The sequence below is a fragment of the Pectinophora gossypiella genome, chromosome 25 (assembly GCF_024362695.1).
Source record: "Pectinophora gossypiella chromosome 25, ilPecGoss1.1, whole genome shotgun sequence".
Lineage (NCBI taxonomy): Eukaryota > Metazoa > Arthropoda > Insecta > Lepidoptera > Gelechiidae > Pectinophora > Pectinophora gossypiella.
In genome coordinates this window covers 9,858,449-9,884,644 of record NC_065428.1, presented here as the reverse complement: position 1 = coordinate 9,884,644, position 26,196 = coordinate 9,858,449, and the positions used below count along the sequence as shown (strand labels likewise).

General features: G+C 34.1%; 2 protein-coding genes and 1 long non-coding RNA gene across 4 annotated transcripts in view; all 3 read right to left on the bottom strand.

The window, feature by feature from the left end:
- The window catches only part of LOC126378073 (probable ATP-dependent RNA helicase DHX35), a 50,182-nt gene extending 32,844 nt beyond the window's left edge, over nt 1–17,338 (bottom strand). The window contains exons 1-2 of one of the 2 annotated variants that reach the window (XM_050026207.1): nt 17,179–17,338; nt 16,713–16,978 (exon numbers count right to left, since the gene is read on the bottom strand). In XM_050026207.1, coding sequence (XP_049882164.1) covers nt 16,713–16,978; nt 17,179–17,212 — 300 coding nt within the window. In that variant the 5' untranslated portion in view covers nt 17,213–17,338. The remainder of the gene's footprint in view (nt 1–16,712; nt 16,979–17,178) is intronic. The other variant, XM_050026206.1, reaches the window with a different exon arrangement.
- LOC126378143 (ceramide phosphoethanolamine synthase) lies at nt 627–9,871 on the bottom strand. Its single transcript, XM_050026332.1, has 2 exons — nt 9,437–9,871; nt 627–6,911 (listed from the first exon to the last, which is right to left on the bottom strand). The coding sequence occupies exon 2, from the start codon at nt 6,723–6,725 to the stop codon at nt 5,613–5,615; it is 1,113 nt and encodes a 370-aa protein (XP_049882289.1). The 5' UTR covers nt 6,726–6,911; nt 9,437–9,871; the 3' UTR covers nt 627–5,612.
- An 809-nt stretch (nt 17,339–18,147) lies between the features above and the next one.
- On the bottom strand, nt 18,148–19,351 carry LOC126378238 (uncharacterized). The gene is made up of 3 exons (XR_007568053.1): nt 18,943–19,351; nt 18,312–18,442; nt 18,148–18,184 (listed from the first exon to the last, which is right to left on the bottom strand). It is a non-coding gene; the product is annotated as an uncharacterized LOC126378238 (long non-coding RNA).
- Between the last annotated feature and the right edge of the window lie 6,845 nt (nt 19,352–26,196).

Sequence of the window (26,196 nt, the reverse complement as noted above, 5' to 3'; positions counted from 1 at the left end):
GAGCGGAGAGTTGCCGTTCTGTACGTAGTGTTATTCCTTATTCTATGCCAATAGGTAGTATGAGAGCGCGCACGAACTATTTGTCTCACTCGCACGCCTGGTACGAACTAGAGCACGGTAAGATCGAGATTCGCGCATAGAGTCACAACACGGACACTCCTTACAAAAAAAAAATATTACCTACAAGAATGTGTTTATCAAAACTACACATGGAAATTACATGCTACAAGTGTCAATATTTATTTCACATGCATATCTCACAATCCCTCTACTTATTTGTTAAACGTAATTTACACGTACTTGTAACTTGTAGCTTGTGAACGTGTAGACTTGTAAGTTTTGATAAACAGGTCTTTGTTTTTGTTAAAATACAATACAGTTACTTTTTATTTCAACATACACATATAGGTATAAACTCACGCCTATTTCCCAGCGGGGTAAGCGAATAATAGAGACTATGGAATTCCATTTGCTTCAATCCTGACACTTTTCTTGCTTCCTCCTCATACGAAAGAAGCACGTGATATAAACAATTAACATTTTCTTTCTTTTTTTCTTTCATTCGTGGCCTTTTTTAAAGTACCTAGACTTGAATAGACACCTAAAGTTTGTACTAAAAAGAAAACTCAAAATCTTCAATAAAATTTATTCAGAACTCTATCTAACATTTCACAATCAAAACAGTTTATATTTTATATAAAAAAAAACACAATTATTGATTTTTTTAACATCCTCACTATAATTGGCAACGTTATTGCTTACCTACATAAAAATAAATTATTTGTCATAAAGTAAAATTAAAATTTTAACATATAACCACCAACCCGCATTGGAGCAGCGTGGTCGAGTATGCTCTATACCTCCTCCGGTTGATTGAGAGGAGGCCTGTGCCCAGCAGTGACACGTATATAGGCTGTTCATGTTATGTATATAAACATATCTACTTGCTTTCTTTCAATTACTTACACACAATGAAATTGCAAGTAACACTTATTAAAAAAAATATTTCTAAATCACAGATTTTATCCTACGTACAATAAGTTTTATTAAAAACTTTAAACTTATTATTTTTTTAAATATTTTTCAAATAAACAATTGATTTTAGAAAATAATTTCGCATAAGTACCTACTTAAGTATTTTCTGGAAAGGCGAATTATTCACACATTTTAACATTAACAATTATCTTTTGTACAATTATCTATTATTGATCGTAAACATTTGCACTATTATACCAATACATTTTTATTTTAAATTATTGCTAAATATTTACCTACAAAAATAAAATCAATTATTCAGAATATTATTGGCCGATTTCAAATTCTGACTTAAGTAACTATTTTTGACGATTTTATAATTATTGTCGGACCTCAGAGGCCCCTGTTGCTCTATGTCGTCGGTAAAACAAATTATTGAAATTGAAAAAAATTAACTTTAAACTAAAGTATCTACCTGTCTACTTCCCTTTTTTCCTTTCACATCAATATCCATATCAATACCACGTAAAAATCAGTCGAAAAACTAGCATTTTAACCCGAAATATATCTATCAATCTTTTAATTCATCTAGGTACCCGATATCTGAAAATAGTTCATCAACTATACATATTATTATATTAGGCTGGTTTCCAACCAGTCAGTTACTTTTTACTAAACGTCAAAACACGAAATCACTATGGAATTTGTATGAAAAAGCACTCTATGACGTCATGGAAAAACTTGATAAAATGTCGGACTTATTATTACGTTTTCTTGATTAAAATTCATAAATAAGTTAAATAGAAAAAAGAAAATGTTTTTCGTTAGTTCTAGACCTGTCTCTATTTAGTAATCATAATAATTGATCTTGAACCTAGTACACGACCCAGTTCAAAATCAAACAGAATTATTTTTATTAACCTCATAAGGCCGAGATTTCAAGACACAATATTAAACAATAGGTCTTGGATTTTAAAAAGACATCTAAAGCAGAGGTCTCAAACTTCTGTGTCGGGCTCTGTATCAAAAGTGGACTCAAATTGTGTCTGACCATCCCATTAGGGATTACGGGATTACCTGGTCTAGAAGTTTTAGAACGTTTCTTTTTGAACGTCTCCTTGATGATTTCAGAATGAGGATAAAAATACTGCCTATTTCTCCTATCAGGTGTCGCTACTGTCGGATGTTCTAAAATTAAAAATTTTGACCGTTCCCCATACTATTTGAGTAAACAAACAAGACAGTGTTTTGTTACATTTTTACACTATAACCCTTTGTAATAATTGTTATATTTATTCCCTAAAGATCGGAAGAAAACCTTATTTTCAAACGAAACTGCCTTTTTCCAACTGGCTGCTTTCCTTTTTTGCAAAACGGATACACTCCACGTTGCTCCACATGTAATAACAATTTATCAAATATCCCAGGAAGAGAAAATGAGCAAGCTGAGCCATTTCTTTTTTCCCGTATTCGCAATATTCATAATTACCTAGTTCTTATAGCAAAATGTAAACTGTAACTGGCAATAAAGTTTTATTCTTATCACGAATTTTAGTTGGACAATGGTGCTAATTCCTGTAAACACCATCTAATTTTATTTTATGTTATATCTGTCATTTTCTTATCCGCCGAAAAAAAGGGACGGGTAATCGACAAGCATAAAATTTATGGAACACACGTCAATTTTAAGCACATATCTAAAACAACCGTCTAAAAATTTTACATTGGCCAATAACCCGACATAAATATGTTGACAGCACACGTCAAACGGTTTGCATACCAGCGAGATCTTTTTTATTCGCCTGGGTTATTCATTCAATTACTCATTCTTCCTAAAATTAAGAGCTGTCAATCATCCGTCCCTTTCCTTTTCGGCGGATAAGAAAATGACAGGTATAACTTAAAGTAAAATTAGGAGGTGTCTGCAGGAATCGGGGCCAGTATGGAGAACTGTCAAAATTTCGAAACACTCAACAGTGCTGCCACCTATAAGAGCTGCTAGTTTTTATTCTCATTTCCTGGCAGCTGTCGAACCATAACCTATTTTCGCTTCAGTAGTTAAACGCACATGGTGCTCAACAATATAATATTTACGATCTTGGACATCACCTCCGGTTTCCGACCTTGAATCGTGTCGCATATTAAATGATCTAATTTCTTATAAATCGATCCGTCTACGTCAAATGCGCTTTTTACTTCTGCATAAAAAAAATCAAGGACGTTCGTGTTATTATCACAACTTCACAAGTCATCGGTTTACCTATTTTTTTTTTTAAATATCGTATTCAGTTTTTGTATAACTATCGTACTATGTGTTGCCATTGCCACTATTTTATATTATATCTACCCTTAAAGACCGCCGCGATACGTTTCGTATTCTTTGGCTACTGATTTTGGTTAAGTTTTAGTGAAATACAAGTATTATTTATCTGCTTTTTTCTGGCTGACGGTATCATAACATCCGCCTGCATTTCTGGATTTAGTCCAGAGAAAAAATATTTACTTTCCATAAAAAAACTATTTTGCCTGTTTCTACTGAGTTTCCACATTTTCATTTGCAAGTTTTATAAAACCAAAACACAGTTAAAACCATCAATATCACAGAGCTTACTTTACTAGAATATTCTTTAATATCAACCATTGAAACAATAGCAATGTTTACTTCAATTGTTTAAACTCGTATTATCATTATTAGCATGAAAAATAAAACTTGGTTATACGTCTATGACTGAATCAGAGTTCATCGTTACTATAATTCGATTTGACAAGAAAGCCTATTACCGAGACGATACAAAAAGGTTCCGTTTCGCAATCTAAAACACAAACAAAATCTGAATAGGCTACCAAACAGTCATCATCAAGTTTGGAAACAGACCCTAAATAGAATGCGCATTTATCAAATGTTTATTGAAAAAAAGTACCACTAAAATGACAATACATTTTCCTATAGCGAGATTTTGAAAATGATCAAGTTATTCGAAATTGCAAATAATATAGTGTAAATTAAGAAAGCTTTGAAGTCAAAACTGGTCTTGAAATTAAACGAGATAGTAAAGCAAAGGTCACTAGAGAACCTGTAGGAGATCTTAAAAGAAGCTGATGAAATAAAAAATAAGTCTAACATAACAGTTTAACACATTTCAGATGACGAACCGCCTCGAAGTAGTGGAAAAGAGGAAGAAAACCTTCGATTGATCGTGATAGAGGTCAATCATGCACTTCAAGTCGCCAACGAAGCACAAAGGCGAGTTTATATGCGTCATCATTTTAAAACTACAGCTACTTTCTAAGAACTTACAGTTTCAAGTGGTAGCACAAGTGCTATAGCCAATCAAAGCAATATAATCAACGATAAACTTGGTATAGAATTTCACAAAGATAACGCGAGGTAAAAATAACAGGGAATAAATGCAATCGCAGCGTTGTAGTTAGAGATTGAATCAAATAACGCATTAATTTGTCGCAGTTAGATATTTGTATTTTAATATTTTTAGACGTGCAAGAGTAAATTACTATTTTGCTTTCTTTAAACCACATAATTATGCGGGATTACATTACGAGAATGTAAAAATCTTTGCAGAATATATAGGATGTTAGTGACATCGTAACGAATACTAAAAGGGATGATTCAGTCCACGATTCTGAGTTAATATCAAGTGGAATTTTCCGTCGCAAAATTCATGATTTTTATTAGTTTTTTAAAATTATTTTCAATTGTATACTTTTGCGATGGAAAATGTTACTTGATATTAGCTCAGAATAATGAGCTGGATCATCCCTCTCAGTATTCGTTACGATGTCACTTACACCCCGTGCAAGTACATACTAGTAGTCATACAAGTAGGTATGGGTGTTAGTGTCACCGTAACGAATACTGAGGGGGAGGATTCAGACCATTATTCTGAGTTGATATCAAGTGGAGTTACTTTTGAATTGTATAAAATTGACCGTGTTACAACAAAAACAACATCTGTTTCCGAACTTTCTGATTCCTATTCTAATGTAGTGAGAGTACAAAACGATTGTATAGACTCTCTTTTGGACTGTGAAAGTGAAATACAGAGCAAAATTCTAAAGTCTCGGCATTTTTTTTTTTGTGTGATTGCAACCGTAACAATACCACTCGTCATTCGTGGGTGGATCCTATACTTATCTCAAACCTAGGTACATTATATATAATAACATTGCAATCATGTTGAGTCATCAGAATCAACCAATCGAACATAGGTACTTATATTTTTTCAATATACTCTTGCGCCGTACGTTTTATCGATACGGTAACAATAACAACATAGAACTATTAAAATATTTTTTTAAATTAACACTATTGCTTCCTTATTACTATGGCATCTTTTGGTAAATTAAGTTTTCTGCTTCTGAATCCAAGGTCACTTTGATCAGGCAAATATTTAACTCCATAACATGTCTAAAGGAAAATATAATTTATAATTTACAGGTAAATGCAGAATATATTGACTCACAAAGACCAACAACACTATACACTTAACATTACCAGCAATAATTGTTAATTATGTAATAAAAAATGATTTGGCTTTTCGTTTGACTTTAAAATGCTAGAAACTGATCAAAATGACTTCGATTTGATCAACTTAAATGCTGATGGAAGAAGCCTAATATCATCGACTGTCACTTATCACAAAGCTTCTTATATTTCCGACTAAATACTCTGAAGTTCCAACAGCTATCACCAACAGTACATATCCAGTATAATGTACAGCTTTCAAAAATCCCCACGTTTTATCACAAAACACCGCTAAAGACAATAGGTGCAAATACGAATGTGGATTTACAATCCTCCACAATCCAGTTGCAAAGAAAAACACACCTGACTTAAACATAGTTTCTCTTCTAAAAACATCGTAATCAGTACAATTTTCTAGCAGTTCCTGGTATACATCTATGTATCTATTCCACGCTAACGAAGACAGCACCATTTGTCCAGAGAACAGTCCTATTACTTGGACCATTCTCTGAAAAGACACTTTTGTTTTGTAAGAGATCCCCACTTCTGCTGTGTGGTCCTTTTCTATGTCTTCTGTCGAGTTGATTTCCTTGAGCTGATGGTACGGCAACGTGCTTACGGGGGTACCTTTGTAACCCCTTCGTGGGGGATTGCATTTCAAGTACCAAAGTATTCCCAACATCATAGCCACGACTCCAACTAAGTCAGATATACCATCAACCCAGTAACCAAGCGTCCCGACTTCAGATCTCTCTCCTTTGATATGTTTTCTTTCCCTAGCTACATGCCCATCTAAATCGTCTAGGAACATTCTGAGTTGGAACAACACTATACCAACTCTTCTTAAAGCCAAAGCTTGGCATGTCAAAAGCTTAGCGCCGATAAAAGCAATAAATACGTGGAAAAATGAAATCATATTTGGCGTGAGGAAGAGCATATTTTCCGATATCCCTAGGCCTATATCTACAATGGCACATAATGGACCGTATATGTAATGATTAACTGGGTCTACCATGAGACCTTTGACTGTTGGATGACATAAGGGATTGATGCTACAAGGTACCCAGGTAACATCTTCGTAACTTGGTAAAACAGCCAGATGAGTCGAGGTGTCTTGTGAGGTATTTCTATTATTGTACTCGAATACATCAATTTTGTAGTTTCTTATCCTTAAAAACAAAAATGTGTCCATGTAAATGCAGTAAACTAGAATACATAGAAGCAGAAGGGTAAGAACTTTGCTGGCTTGTGATGCGGGCCACATCATCTTGTATGAGTCAAGGGTAAATTACCGTAATCTATAATCCAATGATGTCTACACGTGCTGCACATAAATAAAACTAAGGCTTCACAAATACGAGAAAAAATATGCTCGGAAATCGTAACAGTTTTCGGAGCGCTAACGAAACTTCAGGAACCGGCTATTAATAAGTAACACACCATAGATTTCTCTCTTAAGGTGATGTGTTTCAGTCAGCTAGGTAACGCTGCGTCAGTAGATGGCGTTACTTCTGCAGTTTTCGTATTTTTTTCCATTTATTCGTTTAGTGTTGAGTTCTGACCCAGTGAAATGTTAAGTGGCGAAATCTTACATACATTATCTTTAAGTTAAGCTACAATTTTGAAGTATTTACTGAAGATATCATATTGAAACATTGCATCAAAAGTTGGTGTCATTTCAATTTGTGTACAAACACGAAGCTGTCACACACACATGCGAACTAGGTTAGCTATTAAAAGAGATGCATAATTTGAAGTCTACTTCTAACTTCTAAATGGCGCATTTGGTAAAGCAGTAGCCGCCATTCTTAAGGTTCACGGTTCAAACCCAACTGCATGTTTAAATTGTTTTTACTTTTTGTATTTTTTTTTTACAATTGAATTTGGCGAACCCGTCTATTTGTTACGGAATTTTCAAAAAGTATCACTTTTACCAATAATAGTATAATTAAGTATACAATAATTTACTTTGCACTAAAGTACCTTCCGTAATTTCCGTATTTTTTATTTTGTAAAATTCTAACAGGCATTAATCGCATCAGTGAACATGCGGCTAACTAAAAAACTACTGAACGGATTTTCATACGGTTTTCACCAATGAGTAGAGTGATTCATGGGCGTGCTTTAGGGTTTATAATTTATACAAGTATTTTTTTGTATAAAATGGTTCAAAAATGATGATGAATGTCAAACATAATTATCGTTACAAATATAGCCGACTTGGAGCTTTCGGCGAAAACGCTGCCTGAGCCCATTGAGATATAACAAAACAACGTATGGTTGAATTGTTCCTTTTTTGTAGGTATACCGAAAAGTCCACAATATGTCATAATAATTATATTGTGTATAAAGAATTGTGTATATGTATTGTATGATTTTACAAATAACGATCACAGTACAGTAATAATAAGGTAGATTTTTCCTAAATTGCGTAGGTTCAAACTTTGTCGCATCGCGTTTGAAAGATGTAATAGCGCTTCAGGACGTCCCGCAAGCACGGCGCTGATGTCGCAGTATCCGCATATAATTATTATGACTTGTCATTTAGTTCCAATAAAATCCGCGGGACTTCATACGTATGTCAGTGACAGCTGGTGATAGCATGCGGGACACTTAGCACCTAATCGAATTCTATGTTGTTTTCGCGCCCAGTCCAGACGACTCACAGCGCATTTCTGGACATATATTTACGCGTGGTGTTTATTGTTAGGTTAGTTAGTTCAGGTTAGGACGTCTTTTTATAACGAGGACGTTAAAAAAAGACGAGGCTGGGACGTATTGAAGTAGTATTTCCATATATACGCGGCCTGAAATGGGCTGTTTCGGGGACCTGAACTGGTTGCTGTCGAACTTATTATCACGTTTTCTTGATTAAAATTCATAAATAAGTCAAATAGAAAAAAGAAAAAAGATTTTATTTAGTTTTAGATCTGTCATGATGTCTGTGATGTTTGTTTATTATACATAAGAATTTCAAAATTTATCTTATTTTTTTTCCCAAAGGGCAAGGCAAAGGGAACTATGAACATACAGCCATGTCTTGTGTTTTTTTTTCTTGATGATGATTAATGAAATGATGAAACCTAAGCCCCCACCCTCGGAGCAGACTCCTACTCCGAACCCCAAACGAAGTAAGCGGCTTGTTGGCGCATAGCGAAAATAGATAGGTGTACACTTTGTTTATTGAATATTCCGATTTAATAATACTATCGGGAATGTTTTCCGACTAATGTGATCATTAACCACAAAACACCACTTCGTATTGATTATTTAGATTATTCAATGAAGAAAGCAACCTTCCCGTTCCCGGTCCCACCAAAAAGTCCGCGGCAAAGAGAATATAAATAAATCTTTATGTTGGATGGAAAAACAATTAATTATAAATGACTACTATTTAGGCCGGCAAATGCAACAACTTCTTTTTTGATTTGGTTTTCCCCGAAGGGTAAGGCAAAAGGAACTATGCCCATACAGCCATTTCATTTTATGTATTGATTTTTTATTATAATATATGTCCTCTTTTAAAACACGGTATTTACCCATTATTTAAAAATGTTTAAATAAGATACGTTATTACAAAAATATTTTTCCAATATTCCTTTTCTCAGATTGTAGTATTTTTAGTTTTTTATTTATATTTATTCTCTTCATACAAAATCTGTTTATAAATTGTCACTGACATTCTATTACACTTGTCAAGTAGTCAAAGCCTTTAGAAAAAAAAACTATCACGCACACAAACTAACATTGACACCTCTACACGCTCAGCAAATACACTGTAATCTGCACCACTACAAATGTAGAATTGATCAAAATTGAGGGGTCTGAAATATGGTACTTCTCGTATTCGGACCCTAAATTTTTGTTAGTTTGCGAAAATAATACACCAAAATATTACTATTTATCGGTTTTATAACAATATTCCTCTATCCGTTTTCCTGTAGCACTGCATCAACTTTTGTATGGAAAACGAATCACCTTAATAACAAACATCTTAAAAGCTAATTTTAACAAACGTAAGTTCCAAGGCATCTGAGAATTTGTACGTGGGTCAAATTTCGTCGCACTGATTCACCGCATCTTTTCGTCGCAATCTGCATAAACATAATTGCAGATTTTTGATTTGCGTACTTTAATTTTTTTCTTTGCAAATTTTATAGCATCGAGTTCGTCGGAACACTCGGTTTTTCTCAAACAATGTGTTGTAAAATCGATTCTGCGGATGGTGTTATCAAAACAATTTGATGTTTAGAACTAAACACTTATTTATGGTTTCACTTTAATCCAAATTGGGTTGCACTGCACTGTTTTCGTGTTGTTTGTGTATGAGGTAGTATTTTCGATGTAAATATATATTTTTTGCGAGTCCGTCTCAGTGGGGCGTGCGTGCGCACCGCGGACCGTGTGTCACGGAATGAGACAACCGAACGGGGTTGCCAGAGCCCGACGAATGTTTTTTGCAGAGAAAAAATCTTTTTGTTTTTGTTAAAAATGCGCAATTCAAATTATTTATTTTCAGACAGAGGTCCATAGATGTTAGTAACAATACAAACTTAAAGCTAGGGTTAGTATAAAACAGAGCAAATGAAAACTTAAGAGAGGTGGAGCTTCAACCATCGGCGCAGCAATGGGGACTCCCACTTATCAGCGAACACGCTCAGAATGGTTTGTAGCAAGACTTTGAGACTCATCAAAAACTACAAGATCCGCAGAATTCTCCAACAACTAGCAACACCGATCAAGATCAACCCACCCGGCTAGCCGAGAACTAATACAAATCTCATAAAATTCCATCTCCCTCACACACTAAAATAAAGGAAAGAGAAAGAACGATCACAAACCATATGGTGTGATTGTGGTGCCACCGAAACAGGTATATAATACAAACTTTGAACTCTATTTTTAAAAGCAGTCGAATTATTATTTATAGATTTCTAAATCCCCACTCGACTGCGGATTAAGAAGGTCGACGAATTTTGAATTTTAATTAATAGACACTTTGTTTTTGGACGAATTGTTATTATAAAATACCTATTAAAATAAAATAAAAGGTCTTTATATCTAAAAAGCATTTGAAAAATACTCTGCTCTATCATTTCTCTTTGTCACATTGTTTTCTTATACAGTGAAACTTGGTTAAGTGGAACCTGGATAAGTGAGAAACCTCCATGACTGGAACTCATGCTGAGGTCCCAACACTTTGGCACTGAATTACCTCTGTTAGTGGGACGAGGTAAGCCTCTATATCTGGGATTCGTTCTTCCGATTTATCATCATAGTTACCTCTATAACTGAGACAGCGAGTAAATTTTATATGCATAAACCTCTGTAACTGAGATAACATTGTTTGTTTACTCATTCTTATTCTACCCACAAATTCCACACGTAATTCCAAGTACGTAAGTACAAATTTTGAGCTTCAATTACCTTAATTTTTAGTTTCGCTTTACTATCATACAGATGTTTATTTGGAAAATACATAACATGTTATTTTATTTAATGATCGCACCTGTATAACTGAAATAACCTGTATTCTCACCTCTATTAATGAGACAGATATTTATTTATACCTGTATATCTGAGACACTGGGTAAGTGGAATACCTCTATAAGTGAAACGACATTGCAGGTCCCTTGATGTCTCACTTAATCAGGTTTCACTGTATTATCTTACTCTGGATACCTTCCTCTTTAAAATGATACCATAATTATCAAATGATACACTAAAATAAGCATAATTTTAAAAACTAGATTTTCGGTTGACATTAGGCTAGTTTCCAAGTTTCAAGTTTCTCTAGTTACTTTAAGCTTCCATCTACTTAACGTCAAAACACGAAATTACTATGGAATTTGTATGAAAAGCAGAAAAACGTGATAAAATGTCGGGCTTATTATTGCGTTTTTATTGATTAAAATTCAAAAACAAATTAAATAGAAAAAACAAAACGTTCTTGTCAGTTTTAGATCTACCTTTATTTAGTAATAAGATTCAGAATTTATCTTTGACCTAGGAAATTACTCAATTATCTGCTTTAAAAAAAAACCCTGATAACAGAACTTGATATCTTTGTCCAAAGTAATGATAAAATTGCAGCCTATCACATAAAATATACATTGCCAGTAAAGTGGCTAGTGGAAGCCGTGGTAGCCTAGTTGGTAGAACGCTTGCCTCTCACTTTGAGGTCGCAGGTTCGACTCCAGCACAGGCCTAAATCAAGTTCAGACTCTTTTGAAATTATTTATTTTTATTTTGGCTTTTTCTTTGTTTCGCTTGTTTATCTACTCTGAGCCGGCGCGGCGTGCGTGTATGAAACGATTGATCAATGTGGAGGAAACAAGAGAAGTGTCAGGATCGAAGCAAATAGAATTCCATAGTCTCTGCTTACCACACTGGGAAATAGGCGTGAGTTTATATTTGTATACCTATATTTTTCCATCGTTGAGTGGACTATAAGACGTAATCATTTAATCGACCCCTAGAAGAGCATAATGAAGTGTTTTTGTCTCAGAAAATGCAGGAGTGCATAGGTCGATTTATAGATTTGACACGTTAATCAAATTAGAACCATAAAGACCTTGCAAAGTCAGTGACAATTATGATCTCTGGCAAGTTATCTGCATAAAAGAAGACTCTAAGGTATACCTAACCTATTGTGTAGGATCTATAATAACCCTGTTCGAAGAACGCGCGACTTAGGGCTCCCACACATAAACACGATACGACGTCGCGTCGTGGAAATCTACGATGAACTTCGTAAAATAACACGACATCGTAACGTGCCAACCACGGCACGATGCCGTCGATACAGTTGGGGTGATGTTAGTTCATTCCGAAAAATGGAACTCACTAGACGCATTCTGCTTCTGATGTTAATAAGAAGACGAAGAAAGACAGACAGAGATACTCAGAAGATACTGGATACATCCATTTCATCATCCGTCATCTTTGTATTTCTAATAACAACTGCGCAGGATTGCATCGTGAGTTTCTAACGTCACGACGTCATATCACGTATGGACACGTTACGACGAAGTGTCGTAGATTTCCACGACGCGACATCGTATTGTGAAACGACGCCGCATCGTATCGTGTTTATGCGTAGGAGCCCTTACATCGTATTGACATCGTAAAATATTTTTTTCACTTACCTCTTCCTCAATTTATACCTATACTACAGTTTATTTTGTAATGCTTATTTTTTTATGTCATATTTTACATTGTAAGTAATATTAACACTTTCAAGTACAGAACGTCTACGGACGTTCCGATTCCAAGGTGTCATACTACCTATTATGAACCAATGATCCATGGTCTCTGTCCGTGAAAGGGTTAAGGTTCTCCAAGATTCAGGCATTGCCTAGTTTGGAGACCCCTGGGGGGTTAAAATGGCCACATCGAAGCAATTCATCTAAGAAAGCAATATTGCAATTTGACATTTGCGCATATAAAAATTATAAAAGTAGGTGCGCAATGCAAACAACTGATAAATAGCAATATTGCTTTCTTAGATGAATTTCTTCGATGTGGCCATTTTAGTCCCCCTGTTTATTTATTTATTCATTTATTTATTAGGCACATCAACAGTACAAACACACAACAATTAATAAAACTTTCTTAAGGCTAGTACTAGTGTTTGCACCAATTACAGACGTGCACAACTTATGTAATTAAAATGTATGTAGAATACAACCCTCCCCCCCCCCTAACCCCTAACCCCTGTTATACAACTCTTGTAATCTTAATTTAGAATATAAGCAAATTTTTAAGACCAAAACCAAGCTGGATCGTGGTCAAACGCACTCAAATCTTTCAATAAAAAAAAACACCTCGCAATCACTATAGTCACTATTCAGAGGCGGAGGACAGGAGTCCTAGTATGGCTTTGTAATAGACTACTCTGGGCGCCATCCCTTTTGCGTCAGACAGAGTACTGCGGGGCGGAAGGCAAGAGGGAAACCACTGCCCTATGTTTCCCTAAAAAAAGTAGCATGGAAAATGCTGCACCGACAAGAGCGTGGGTCTTAAATTGATGATGATGAACCACTATAGTACGAGTGTCCGTTCGCAAACGTAGTATAATTCTTCATTCTATGACATACGTAAACCCTATCAATCTTCTAATATAACATTACATAACATAACACAACATAACAATATACAAAACAAAAGAGAAATAAGAGAGAGAGTATAAGTTTTAAGACAGTAGTTAAACAGAAACTTTACAAAAAACGCTATTGTACAGTTAGTGATTATTTAGAAGATATGAATGCATGGGATCGACTGTCTGAGAACTGATATTAGGCAGCTAAATTACTCAATTGTATACCAATATTTTATGTTTATTTATTTTTTTAAAGAACGTCTAGGGGGGCCGAGGTTTTTCTTGCAGCTTCTTTTCACTGGCTATACAGGTTGTGAGAAGCTGCAGTAGTTTTAGGCAAATGAGACGTTTGTTATGTAAAAATTGACGATTTAAAGTGTAACTATATTACTTATTGAATAAAGATATTTTTGAATTTGAATAAGTACTTACCGTATTTTTTTTTTTTTTATTTATTTGGGATAACAAACAGTTACATATTATAATGTTACAAATTGTAATAGCTTAAAACAAAATTTATCTTAACATGCAACCAACTATATTATGCTTTTTTTTTTTTTTTTTTTGACGTGACTTATTGTAGATTTGCCGCAGATGGCATTAACTACTTGGCCGTATTATCCACAGCTTATAAATATATATATACATACTTATAGTATGTATGTAGTATAGAATTTACTCACAATACCTGAGGGATTTCTAATAATATTGATCCACGTACGATAACATTTAAGTTGCGTGGCTTAGTATAATGTAATATGAACTAATTTATGTATGTTTTATGTTAATTTTATGACTATGAACCTAGGCTAGAACATTTGGGAATAAACGTGTCTTTCACGGCAATGTGGAATAATATACGTAAGATACCTACATTATTTTGTTTAAGTAAGGTAAGTAATATTATGAGTTTTCTCGTTCGAAACTACGTGCGTGTATGAAACGATCGATGAATGAGAACTAAGCAAGGGAAGTGTGTCAGGATCAAAGCAAATGGAATTCCACAGTCTCTGCTTACCACAGTGGGAAACAGGCGTGAGTTTTTTGTATGTATGTATGTTTTACTTATTTAGAACGTCGCCTCTAGACGCTTTGTCCCGAAACGTGTTAATAGTAAATTCTTATCGTGGAAATGAGCGAAACACGTCAATGAAACTGGTAGCCTACTTCTCCTTGTAACGTGTGGGTTATGGGTGGAGTACCAACCTCATCAACCCTGGTGTCAGGGTTACTATTGAGCCGCCAAAGGCCCCTGACATGGCTCATGTAACGACTACTTACTTACATCAGTAACCGGGACCAACGGCTTAACGTGGCTTCCGAAGCACTGATCATCTTACTTTCGGACAATCACATGATCAGCCTGTAATGTCCTAACCAAATTAGAGACCACAAATTATTTTTGGGATATGTCGCCACCGGGAATCGGACCTCCGGATCGTGAGCCCAACGCTCAACCACTGGACCACTGGTAGCCTACTGATTTTAATATTATACGTTCGTCAACGAGTTAGAAAAGAATTAAGTCTAACAATACGACACGGCTGGGACAATATGTACAAAACTCATAGGAAAACTCACGCCCGCAAGTCCTAACGGGGTGGGTAATGCCAAAAGTAATAAGAAGACAACACACAGATGATGATGATGATGATGATGATTGGGCTGGCAGAGGAAGACCGAGAAGGACTTACGATGATCAAATTGGAGATGTCCTTAGAAAAGGTTCAATACGATCTACTCTGAACCGGCGTGCGTGTATGAAGCGATTGATGAGTGTGGAGGAGGCAAGAGAAGTGTGTCAGGATCGAAGCAAATGGAATTCTATAGTCTCTGCTTACCCCGGTGGGAAATAGGCGTGAGTTTATGTATGTATGTAATAAGAAGACAACTAACAACCGCTTTTGATACGAAGATCTAAGATGGATTATGATGAATGGCGTGATGACAATTGACTTTCCCATCGCCCATAATAAGGTAGTTTTCAACTAGTCAAATCGGTTACTTTTTACTAAACGTCAAAACACGAAATTACTACGGAATTCGACTGAAAAAGCAACCTGTGACGTCGTAGGAAAACGTGTCATTTCGCACTTATTATTAAATAGATAAAGGAAAAAGTTTTTCTTTTCTGTCTTTAATTAGTAATTAAAATTTCATAATTTATCTTTGACCTAGAAAAATACCCAATTATAATCATATTAGAGGTGGCACAATACCTCTGTCGGTGTTCACGCTAATCAAGAGATTATAGCAGCTGAAAGCGTTCTATTGAGGGAAAAAAAAACGCCTGTGAAAAAAATTACATCTAATCAGATGTCATTGCTATTTTTTTCACACAGGCGATTTAATTATACCTCTAACAAGTAGTGTTCGACCAAAACAAGATTTCTACCGAAACCGAAACTTCCTTTTAAGGCAATTACTTCCTTCCTTTTATTGTTTTTGTATTGTTATTGTGGCATTCTCTAATAATAAATAGTTTATTTCTTTCAATTTAAGACAGAAACACAAACCAAACTGAATTACCTTCAAAAATACACTGTAACTCTCAATTTATTTTGGATTTATAACTTAGTTCAAAAAAGGAGAACATTCTCATTATTTAAGTTTCGAATTATGTATTATTTAAGTTTCAAGATTTTTATGGAACACTTTTAAATTTTATTTAAGGATATAAGTACTTACAAATTAAAATTTAATTATTTTTATCTTGTTACAACTCATTTTCAACTATTCTTTTTGATAGATATATTTTGATGTGATGTCCTTCAACAAAACTTAAGAAATAGAAATGTTTTATTGTGACCATGTATTCGTACAAAATGCGATATAAAAATACAGAAATACTTAGTATTATGGTTTTAACTTGGACCCCGTAAGGGCACTGCAATTGGTAGGTAGAGGACAATGTAGTTGAAAACCATCAAGCTATTTTCTTTCCAGGTAAAAACTGAGACTACAAATTAATACCTGGATTGAAACTAGCAAATCTGTTATTTATTAGGTTTTGTTAATAAAAACTGCATGAAATTCCAAAAATGCCCTCGTAGAGCTTTGTAACTTTAAAATTATTTTATGAACTAATCAACGATTTCTCAAACTTTTAATGTACCAGAAATATTGAAAATAGAGTTTAATTCACAAACTTACCTGAGGAACTTGAGTAGACTTCCCACAACCAGTCTCACCAATAAGCACCACGGTTTGATACTTCTCTAGCAGGTACAGAATATGATTCCTATACTGAAACACCGGTAACTTCTGCCGTTGAGTTTCCAAAGGTAAATGATGGTAGCGGTTGTAGACAAAATTACTCTTAGCATCTTTGTCTATTGATAATGCTGACTCTATATTTGGATTCACTAGAGTCTCAATTCCACCATCTTTTCTTCTTGTCGGATAAAGAGTGTCTTCTCCTTAAAATAGAAAAGTAAACAAATTATAAGCAAATTACAACCTCAAATTTTTTTAATAAAGTATCGTCATTGTATTAACTTACGAAATATAATAATTACATACAATATGCTCCGCACATATAGATAATTTAATCAATTCGATTTTAATCCAAGGAAATAAACACCTAAGCAAATTTGAATAAAAAACATTGTGTCCTTACCAGGTTTTATGAACTTCGGCCGTGAAGAAAGCATTTTAATACAATGAAACTTATTTAAATAGTCTTCAAATATATAAATTCACACCACATCAACAGAATATAAATTATAAAACGAATAAAATACATTCACAATAACAAACCCATTTGTTTACAACGCGCGGTCGGACCATAGACATATAAGAGTATGGACTGGAAATACCTACAAAAAAAACGTGCCACTTCGTCGCATAAAATGGCGGCCTTTACTAGGGCTGCAAGCTGTTTCAATACTAGAATTACCATACTCGTACCTACTAGGTATAGCATCTTCTTCTTTGCGAGTCGATACTAAATTTTTGCTGACCAATAATAGGTATAGCATTATAATAATAAGTATTCATAAGAGAACAGAAAGGGAAGGTAAAGGGTAATTAGGTGGTGTACTGTATTTTTCGTGTATGTTTTGTGTAAAACTTGTTCTTTTTGGTATGTTGTGTGCAATAAAGTATATTTGTATTTGTAAAGGGTTTAGTCAAGATTTATCTAAGTAGTTTCCTTAACAACTCTATAACATTGATTACATTCTTTATTGCGCACAATTCGAATCCACCTGGAGTGTATAATGAAACATAAATTATAACGTAAATCTGTTTATTAGCAAGTATTCATTTCAGACATTATTTATTATGTAACTACATTATATTTACAATAAATACAAATCTAAACAGTGTCAATTTGTTTAGAAATTGTCTTTGTGACACCCTGTCACATTGCATATATAATTATTATACGCTTTCGGAGAAAGAAAATGTAAAGTTAAAGCAAACTTTCTTATTTCTTGGGAATACTTCTTTGGCTAAGGTAAACCTTGAAATTTATTTACCTGCCTTTTCAAAAAGTCTTGCGGCCCTGCCAATTCTTCCATCAATACACTTTGCCCTTTATTATTTGATTTTTATTCTGCAGATCTTCCATAATATTCTTCAAATTGGCTATCTTTTAATTTTTTCATCGCGTCTTGAACAGACTGAAATAAAGTTTAATAATAATGTTAAAACAGTGTATGTACTAAAATATATCTGATTTAAGTGCATTGTGTACCTGGTTGAATTATACTATATCATGTTAAAAATATAAAATTATTTGATAAATACCTTTTCATGTACTGACTTATGAGACAGACGTACGGGCAATGGCAGCACAGACGACGTTGCAGCTGTGGATTAGTTTTCCAATATCACCTGTTTCAGTAAATCCAGTCGACAATTTTGGATTGAAAGATGGCCTGAAATGAAAGATAACATTCATTTATTTATATAAAATTTGTACAACTCATAATTGTTTCGACATATAATAGTTACAGACTAAGTATATTAAGTACATAATAATATGTAATTGAATGATAGATAGTATAAACATGTTGTGATAACATGATACAAATATGTTATCTATCTAGCCAGTAGTGAGATGATGCAAGCTAGGCTGAAATTTAAATATAAATTTAAACACCAACAGCCTCTCTCTAACCATCGTCTTCTCAAGCTTTTATTTCTTGGAAACCTGTTAACGTAAAAATAATAACTAGTATTCTTAGCCAGTATTATTGGCGCAACACTAATTTGACTATGACGAATAAAGATATTGGAAAACAAAGAAAAATACGGTTTGTAATATGACAATTACTCAAAATATATAAAGGTTTAATGCAAATTCATGGCTCAGTTGCGTTGTAACATCAAAATCTATAGGATTGTTTGTATTATTCAATGAATACGGGGTACTAACCTATGAAGTGACAAATACGGTTGATTTCTGTCCTTTCTGGCACCACACTGTACAATACAATACACGGACATGTTGAATATCACTTTTTTCAACTTCAACTTCGATTTAGCAAATCAAATCCTCGTAATTTATCCGCAAAACACAAAATACGATCTCATAAACAGCTACTTGACAGCAGAAGTACCACAAAACACAGCGCATAAAATGGCGAAAAATGGCACGTACCTACAGCTGTTGTGACGTCATCACAAAATGTTGCCATAACTAGAAATAACAAATATATATTTATCTCTTTTACCAAATGAAATTTTGTACTAGTAAAAAAGAGACAAAACGATTATTGACGACCTGTTTCATAAACTACTCATATTTGTATAAGATGATGTTTATATAGTAGAACAGGGCGCCTCCATATAATTTCCTATCTCTATGGGTCGGACACAAAATAATCTAATTTTACATCTTTTACGAAATAACATGAATATACAAGAGAGATAGCTGCCGTAGATTGCTCTGAGAGATTGCCAATTGCTTACTTATGTATGCAAGTATCTTAGCGTTTTAAATTACAAAATAAGCGCATCATGTCCATGTTCGTTCGTTTCATTATTAATTTTCATAATATAAAATTTAATTTTATTTGTGAACATATACTGATATTTAATCTAAATATCTAATAAAACTTATTTAATTTTTGTAAGTTATTTAATTCGCAGAAAATCAATAAATTTATTCATGTTTATTATACATATCGAACACATCGATGAAATGCAAAAGTGATATAGAATTTTTCTTTATTTTTTTTTTGTTAAATGGCGGGAAATGTATCTAAGTTACAATTTCTTAAAAAATAATATTGATATTAATTTAGACACAGGTCTCTAATCCATTGCGAATTTCACCTTTTGATTTCACAAAAGTAGAGATACCATTTACAGTCTCTACATTCCATGTTAGGTAATATTATTATGTTTGTTTACAATATCCAATATCACTGTACTTATAAAAACTTAGCCCTCTAAGTTAATTCTTAATAATCTTCAATCTATTTCGTGGTTTCATAATTATGTTAGAATATCTGGAGGTCTTCATAAGGTCTTGGTAAGGTTCATCATATCCATCTTTGGACTTCGTATCAACAGTGGCTGCAAGTTGTCTTTGATTACTTGTGGCTCTGCCCACCCCATTAGGGATTACGGGCGTGAGTTTATGTATGTATGTATGTATCTGGAGGTCTTGTGTTCGTTTCCTGAGACATGCAATTAATAACACTGCGAGATAGTCCCTACTTTGGCTACCTACTTAGGTACTACTAATCGAAAATTCTTGGACATTGTTGACTAAAATATTTGATTACCTCGAAATGAGGATTTCGTGTGACTAATACTTACTTAGACATATTGTAGTCTTTAGGTATTTATGTACCTACTGCTGCAAAAGTCCAATCAGTTTCTTGCAAAGTAATGGATTGACCTTCTGATTACGTGTCGTTTCTGTAATAGACCACAAACACATAATGTAAAAACATCAGTTTGATAATTCTGTACCGTCAGTAAAAAGGGTAAAAAGTAATACAACTCGAGTTGTATCATTTTTTCAGTCTTCTTCTTTGCGAGTCGATGGCGATCGATACTAAATTTTTGCTGACCAATATAATTGGCCACGCTTACGGCATTGTCAGTGGCTTCATTTTTCAGTTATTCGCACACACTTCATGTTCAAAAAATACTCTTTCTTTCTGTCGAATACTCGTAACTGTAGCTATTATAAATACGGAAATAATTATGACGAGTAATGGTTCATATTTTCATCACTGCTTACAAACAACTCGCTAGCTCAGTAACTGATCTTTTTCTCTATAAGTACATGACAATGAAGTACGTCAGATGCCTTTGGCGGCTCGATAATAATCCTAACACCAGGTCAGAACTGTCTTCGACCTGACTACCCACACTACAGAAGACTATGCACTATAGACAATCGATACCTAGTTAAAAAAAAACTAAGTATCGATAGTTCTTTTAATAGTCAGAAGTAATACTATCGATAGCTTTAGGTCGATAGTATCGACAATCCTATCGATTGTATAGACGATTTTCAAGGTCAACTATCGATTGGCAACAGTCCTATGCATTATGAAAATGTAAATCTACTTCACTTTTATCGCTTTGACAACTTAGAGGAAGTATTCTCTTAGAAGTGAGTGAATGTAGAAGAAAGAATGCTACAATATAACGGACATTTGCAAAGCAAAAAAGGGTTTAATAGAAATAAAAGAACAGTGTTACTCCAGAAATTGTTTTACTTATTCCATGCTCCTGATCTCACAAATTTAATATAATAAATAATTAAAAATATAGGTAAATATGAAAATATTTAAGGATATGTTAATCTCATATCCAAGTTCGATTGATTACAGGTGATGGGGCAGTAACGTTGGCTTTTGTCACGTGTGATGTTTTGTTTACAATTGCATTTGAAGTTTCTTTAATAGTGTATTTTGCAGTAGTAACATTTCTTGTGATACTTGTACTGTTTTCTCCCCGGTTCATACTATTTCCACCATCTGAAGTTTTTGTTTTATTGTATGCTATCTCAATATTTGTACTTGACACTGTAGTAGACGAAACATTGCCATTAGATAATATTTGGATTAGATCTTTTGTATGATTTCTCAAATTAGTGACATTACTTGAAATCGCGTGAAGGAAAAAGTTACCTAAGTTGTTTATATCTGGAAATGTTGGAGGCACATAATTTTCAGTCGTATTTTCTAACTCTGCGCTGTAGTTTGAACCTCCTCTTTTTAAATTGTGTCCGTCGTAAAGGGTTATTTCGCTCGACTCATCATCGTGCTCATTATCGATGTAACTAATTGAGTGCTTTCTTGATCTGTGGTCTTGCTCTAGCTGCTTTGTAGTTACATTTACGTTAATCAGTTTATCAAGTGCATTTATAGTGTTTTCAAATTCTAACATACTTTTAAGGTCATCAGGACGTGGCTCTCGTAAGTCGTTTGTCGGATTTTTTAGAGCCTTGGCTTTTACGTAAGTTCCGTCAACCGCAATCATTTTCAGTAACTCGTTTCTATTAACATATTTTAAATCTGGTGATACTTCTGTTATGTTTGTCAATGGATTCAGCTGCTCAAATAAATGTTCGGGATCTGACCTCGTTTTACGTAACAAAAGATTTTTAAAGTTAGACGCAAAGACATGGTAAGGAATCCTATATCTGACATAGTAATTATTAGGGGAACCAGATCTCTTCATTTTATAAGTTAGCTCAATAACATCTGGCGTAGATTTCATAAGATCAAAATTTATTTCACTCTTTGGGGTATCTGCAAAATTAGCGATATTTTTCAAGTTGCGGTTACGGTCTTTGAAGATATTATTTATAAATTTGTTAAGGTTAAGTTTATCCTTTGCTGCTTCTGGTGATTCTCTGGGATGAACTACACTGTTATTCAAAGTTTTAATTATATATCCTTCGTTTAGTTCAGATGAATTTTCGTAATTATTTTTGCTATTTAATTTTGATATAAAATTGTCATTGTCAGTAATTGTAGGACTTAGGTCCTCGATCTTGACTTCCCGAAAATCTTGTGGGCTGATTTTTAACATTTTAATTAAATACGGAAGTCGTTTTACATTATTAGTCCTAGTATCATCATGGTTGATCATGCTTCGAAGAAGAGAAATCAGAGTATTTTTCTTTTCTGGATGTTCACAAAGTTTCTGGAATGTTTCAACTATCAACGAAACTGGATCTTTTGTCTGGATTTCTTCCGAGGAAATCTGCACGGTATAAAGTTCATCATAGTCTGCAGTTTCAGGATTTTTTACTTTGTCTAGAAGTATAATTAGTTCTTGAATCTGGTTTTGTAAATCAGGATTAGTAGATAAATCAGGGTTTGTCAGGATAGCGAAGATTTTTTTCGTAAGTACAATTTCTGTTGAACCGGGTATTGGTTTTGGTCTTTTGGATTTAGAATTAAGAGTCTCTAGTTGTGCGACTAAACTCACTGAATCCGGAGACAAAATGTTGTCTTTCGGGATATCCGTTATTGATGATGTGGTTATGACTTCTACGGACTCGGGGACAGAGTATAAACTATTGTTTATTGAAATTGGGTTTTTGGGCTTAAGTTTAAGAAGTGCAGTCAACTTAGTTAAATCGAGATCCGGATAATAACCAGAACTTTTCTGAATGTCGTTTGTTTTCGATTTAAATTCAGTCTGTCCTTGGTCCGTATTTTTTGTTAGAAGTGGTGTTTTATACATAATTTGTTGCATAATATCAAACATAGGCTTTAAATCATACATTTCACCGGATATTTTTTCATCCGATTGCATCGTTTCGTCATCATAGTTAGGTAATTTAGTATTATCGTTCTCTTCACTGCTAGAGATAAATATATTGTCATTATCCTGTGGAATATTAGAATTAGGTTTTAATTTATTTAAATTTGCAATGTTGTCTGCAGGCTTTGAAAAGAGGACCGGCGAAACATTTATAACTTCAAATGGTAAGTTCAAGTGATGGTGGTAAGGTTCTTTAGTTTTATTCGGTATATTTGTTTCCTCGCTGTAGATTTTTTTAATATCAATGTCATCGTTTTCTTCGGATTGCTGGTGATGGGGCGAGTGATTTAAAAACTGAACCTTTTTTGTAATCTCCGTTAACGGACTATTATTCTGATTTTCGATTTCGATAACGGGCAGTGAAAGATTATTTTTTTCTCTTTTATGAACGTCTGTTGACGGAGGACGTATGTATTCTCCAGTATCCTCACTTAGTAATGGAAGATAAGTTATTTTTTCATAGCTCTCACTGTTTGGTGACTGTAAATAAAAAAAATATTTTTATTACAATTTGTTGGTGACTGAAAGTTTAGTTAATAACACTTTAGACAGTGATACGAATAATTAGAAATAATATTGATCATCATCATCCGATTGTATGCGACTGGTTTATATAATTGAGCCCGTGGTACTAATAACGAGGTAGGTTAACGTTGTGTCATATAGGGAAGTCAAGGATTGGCCATTGATAGACTGGAATGGAAAATGCTACACCGACAATAGCGTGGCTCTTAAACTGATGATGTGATGGTACTAATATAGGATTATCGAAAAAAGGGTAAGAACTTTCTGTTAAAAGTTATATTCTTTAATAAGTTTAAGCATGTGTAAAATATCAAACCGTTCCCTTGATGTGAGCTTAGAACTTGACAACTAGTTGCTAAAAGCAAGTTGCTGAGTAGTTGGTGCGAGGTCATCATTAGGACTAATTTTTGATTTTGAGTCGGTAATTTTTGGTTCTCTAATCTTGCGGAGTAAAAAAGACATTAGGTATTATAACATGGAAAACTTTTTTTAGGAATGTTTGATTTTGTTTTCTGGTCTTTACCTCTTATGGGAACTTTGATAATACTTTCAACAACATTTTGAACTATTGAGTTACTTACATTGCCTTCCTGACTTGATAAAGCTTTAAGCGCGCTTAGTTTTATAGTCCTAACATAATTTTCAATGACTGCTTTGACAGGTACAAAGTCATCACTGATATCTTCTGGCGTAGATGGAAGTCTAACTCTATGCTTATGTTTAACTGCATTAGTTTTCATATTTTTTGATGGTCTGTAATAGGTGTTTGTACTCACCGTTTTCTCGTTCACAAAAGAGGTATTTATTAATTTCTTTTTTGGAAGTTTTATTTTTGAAGCATTTTTGAAGTCTTCCGGGTTTTCATTAGATAAATCGACGTCTCTTCCGTAATAATTGTTAATATCGATATTTTCATCAGTTAGCACCGCAGATTCATCGATTTCATTAGAATATAGTGGTTTAAGAGCTACTACTTTAAACGGTTTCTTGTATTCACGTGGATGTTTTTTAATGTCAGATTTATGTTCCTTCAACCACTTTTGTTCAGCTTCTTTGATTTCGTCTTCAAATATTGCTTGGTTAATTAAGTCATAAGTAGTAGACCCTGAATCAGGTATGTCATATGGTACATCTTGAGGCGATACCATTAGTTGTTCTAAAGGATTTTTTGACAATTTATTTGCAGGATACAAGTTTTTTATTAATTCATTTCTTATGGAATCAAGATCGGTGCTAGGATTTATTTTCGGTATGTTACTATTAAGGAGTACCTCCTTTGTAAGATTAATTTCTGGTATATCGACGGGGCTATTTACTACTTTAGTAGCGCTATCAAGAGAAATTAAGGGTTCATTGCCAGGTAGAGTAATCATAAGACCTGGTCGATAGTTTTGAAGCAATTCCATTACGCCGCTGTCACTACTTATGGGTTTAGCTTTGAATGGTTCTATCTCCTCTTTTGGATGATGTCGGTTTTCAGTGTCTTCATACCGAATAAATGGATTTAGCGAGTCTAGTATGATTTTGTTGAAAGTATTCTTCTTCTCAACAGCTTCTGGATAGCAATTTGGATATTTTGTTAAGTCCATATACGTGGCGTGTGCCTTAACAATAAGGTCATCTAATACATCTCTGCATGGTAGGTGATCTAATTTTGGTAAAAATGTTTTTGGCCGCCAATATTGGTCTTCATTACTTTGATCTAGCAACACGCTCTTGCCATTGGTTAGATGTGCCTCCAGAAGAATTAATTTCTTGTAAATTTTGGCGCTTAGATGACTTTTTGGTGACGCTGTTTGAGTATATCTCCTGATTTTCTCCAGCAAGTAATGCTCAGTATCAATACTTGGACTTCCATGGTACAATACCTCGAGTAATAAGCTCAAGGCATGATTGAAGATTTTAGCAAGCAGTTTATTGTTATATTTTTGTAGATGATTCGTACGAGGCTGCCTTGTTGGTGTGACACGTTGTCTTATAGATTCACTTTTATTGATTACTGTTGGGTTTACATAGAATTTACGATAATATGTAGTATCCTGAAAAAAATACAACACAAGATTATTATTGGGATCTAAAATAAAGCTGTGACAAGTTATGGTATAACCTAATCTTGTAGCTACTTTTAAAATACCGAGCTTGTATGAATATATTCTAACTAATATTATAAAAATACGCAAGTGAGTGCCTTCGCTATGTTCATCATCTGTTTTTGGAGTGATTTATTATAGATTTGTCGCAACTGGCATTAACTACTTGGCCGCACAAATGGGGAGCGCTAAAGGCTCTCACCCGGTACAAAATTTAAGGAAATAGTGTCTATGATGTGATAACATACCCTTGAGGGATTATTCAGACCTTG

Bases quoted from the DNA above. Each gene is read 5' to 3' on its own strand.
- LOC126378143 (XM_050026332.1), bottom strand. From the start codon at position 6,725: ATGATGTGGCCCGCATCACAAGCCAGCAAAGTTCTTACCCTTCTGCTT.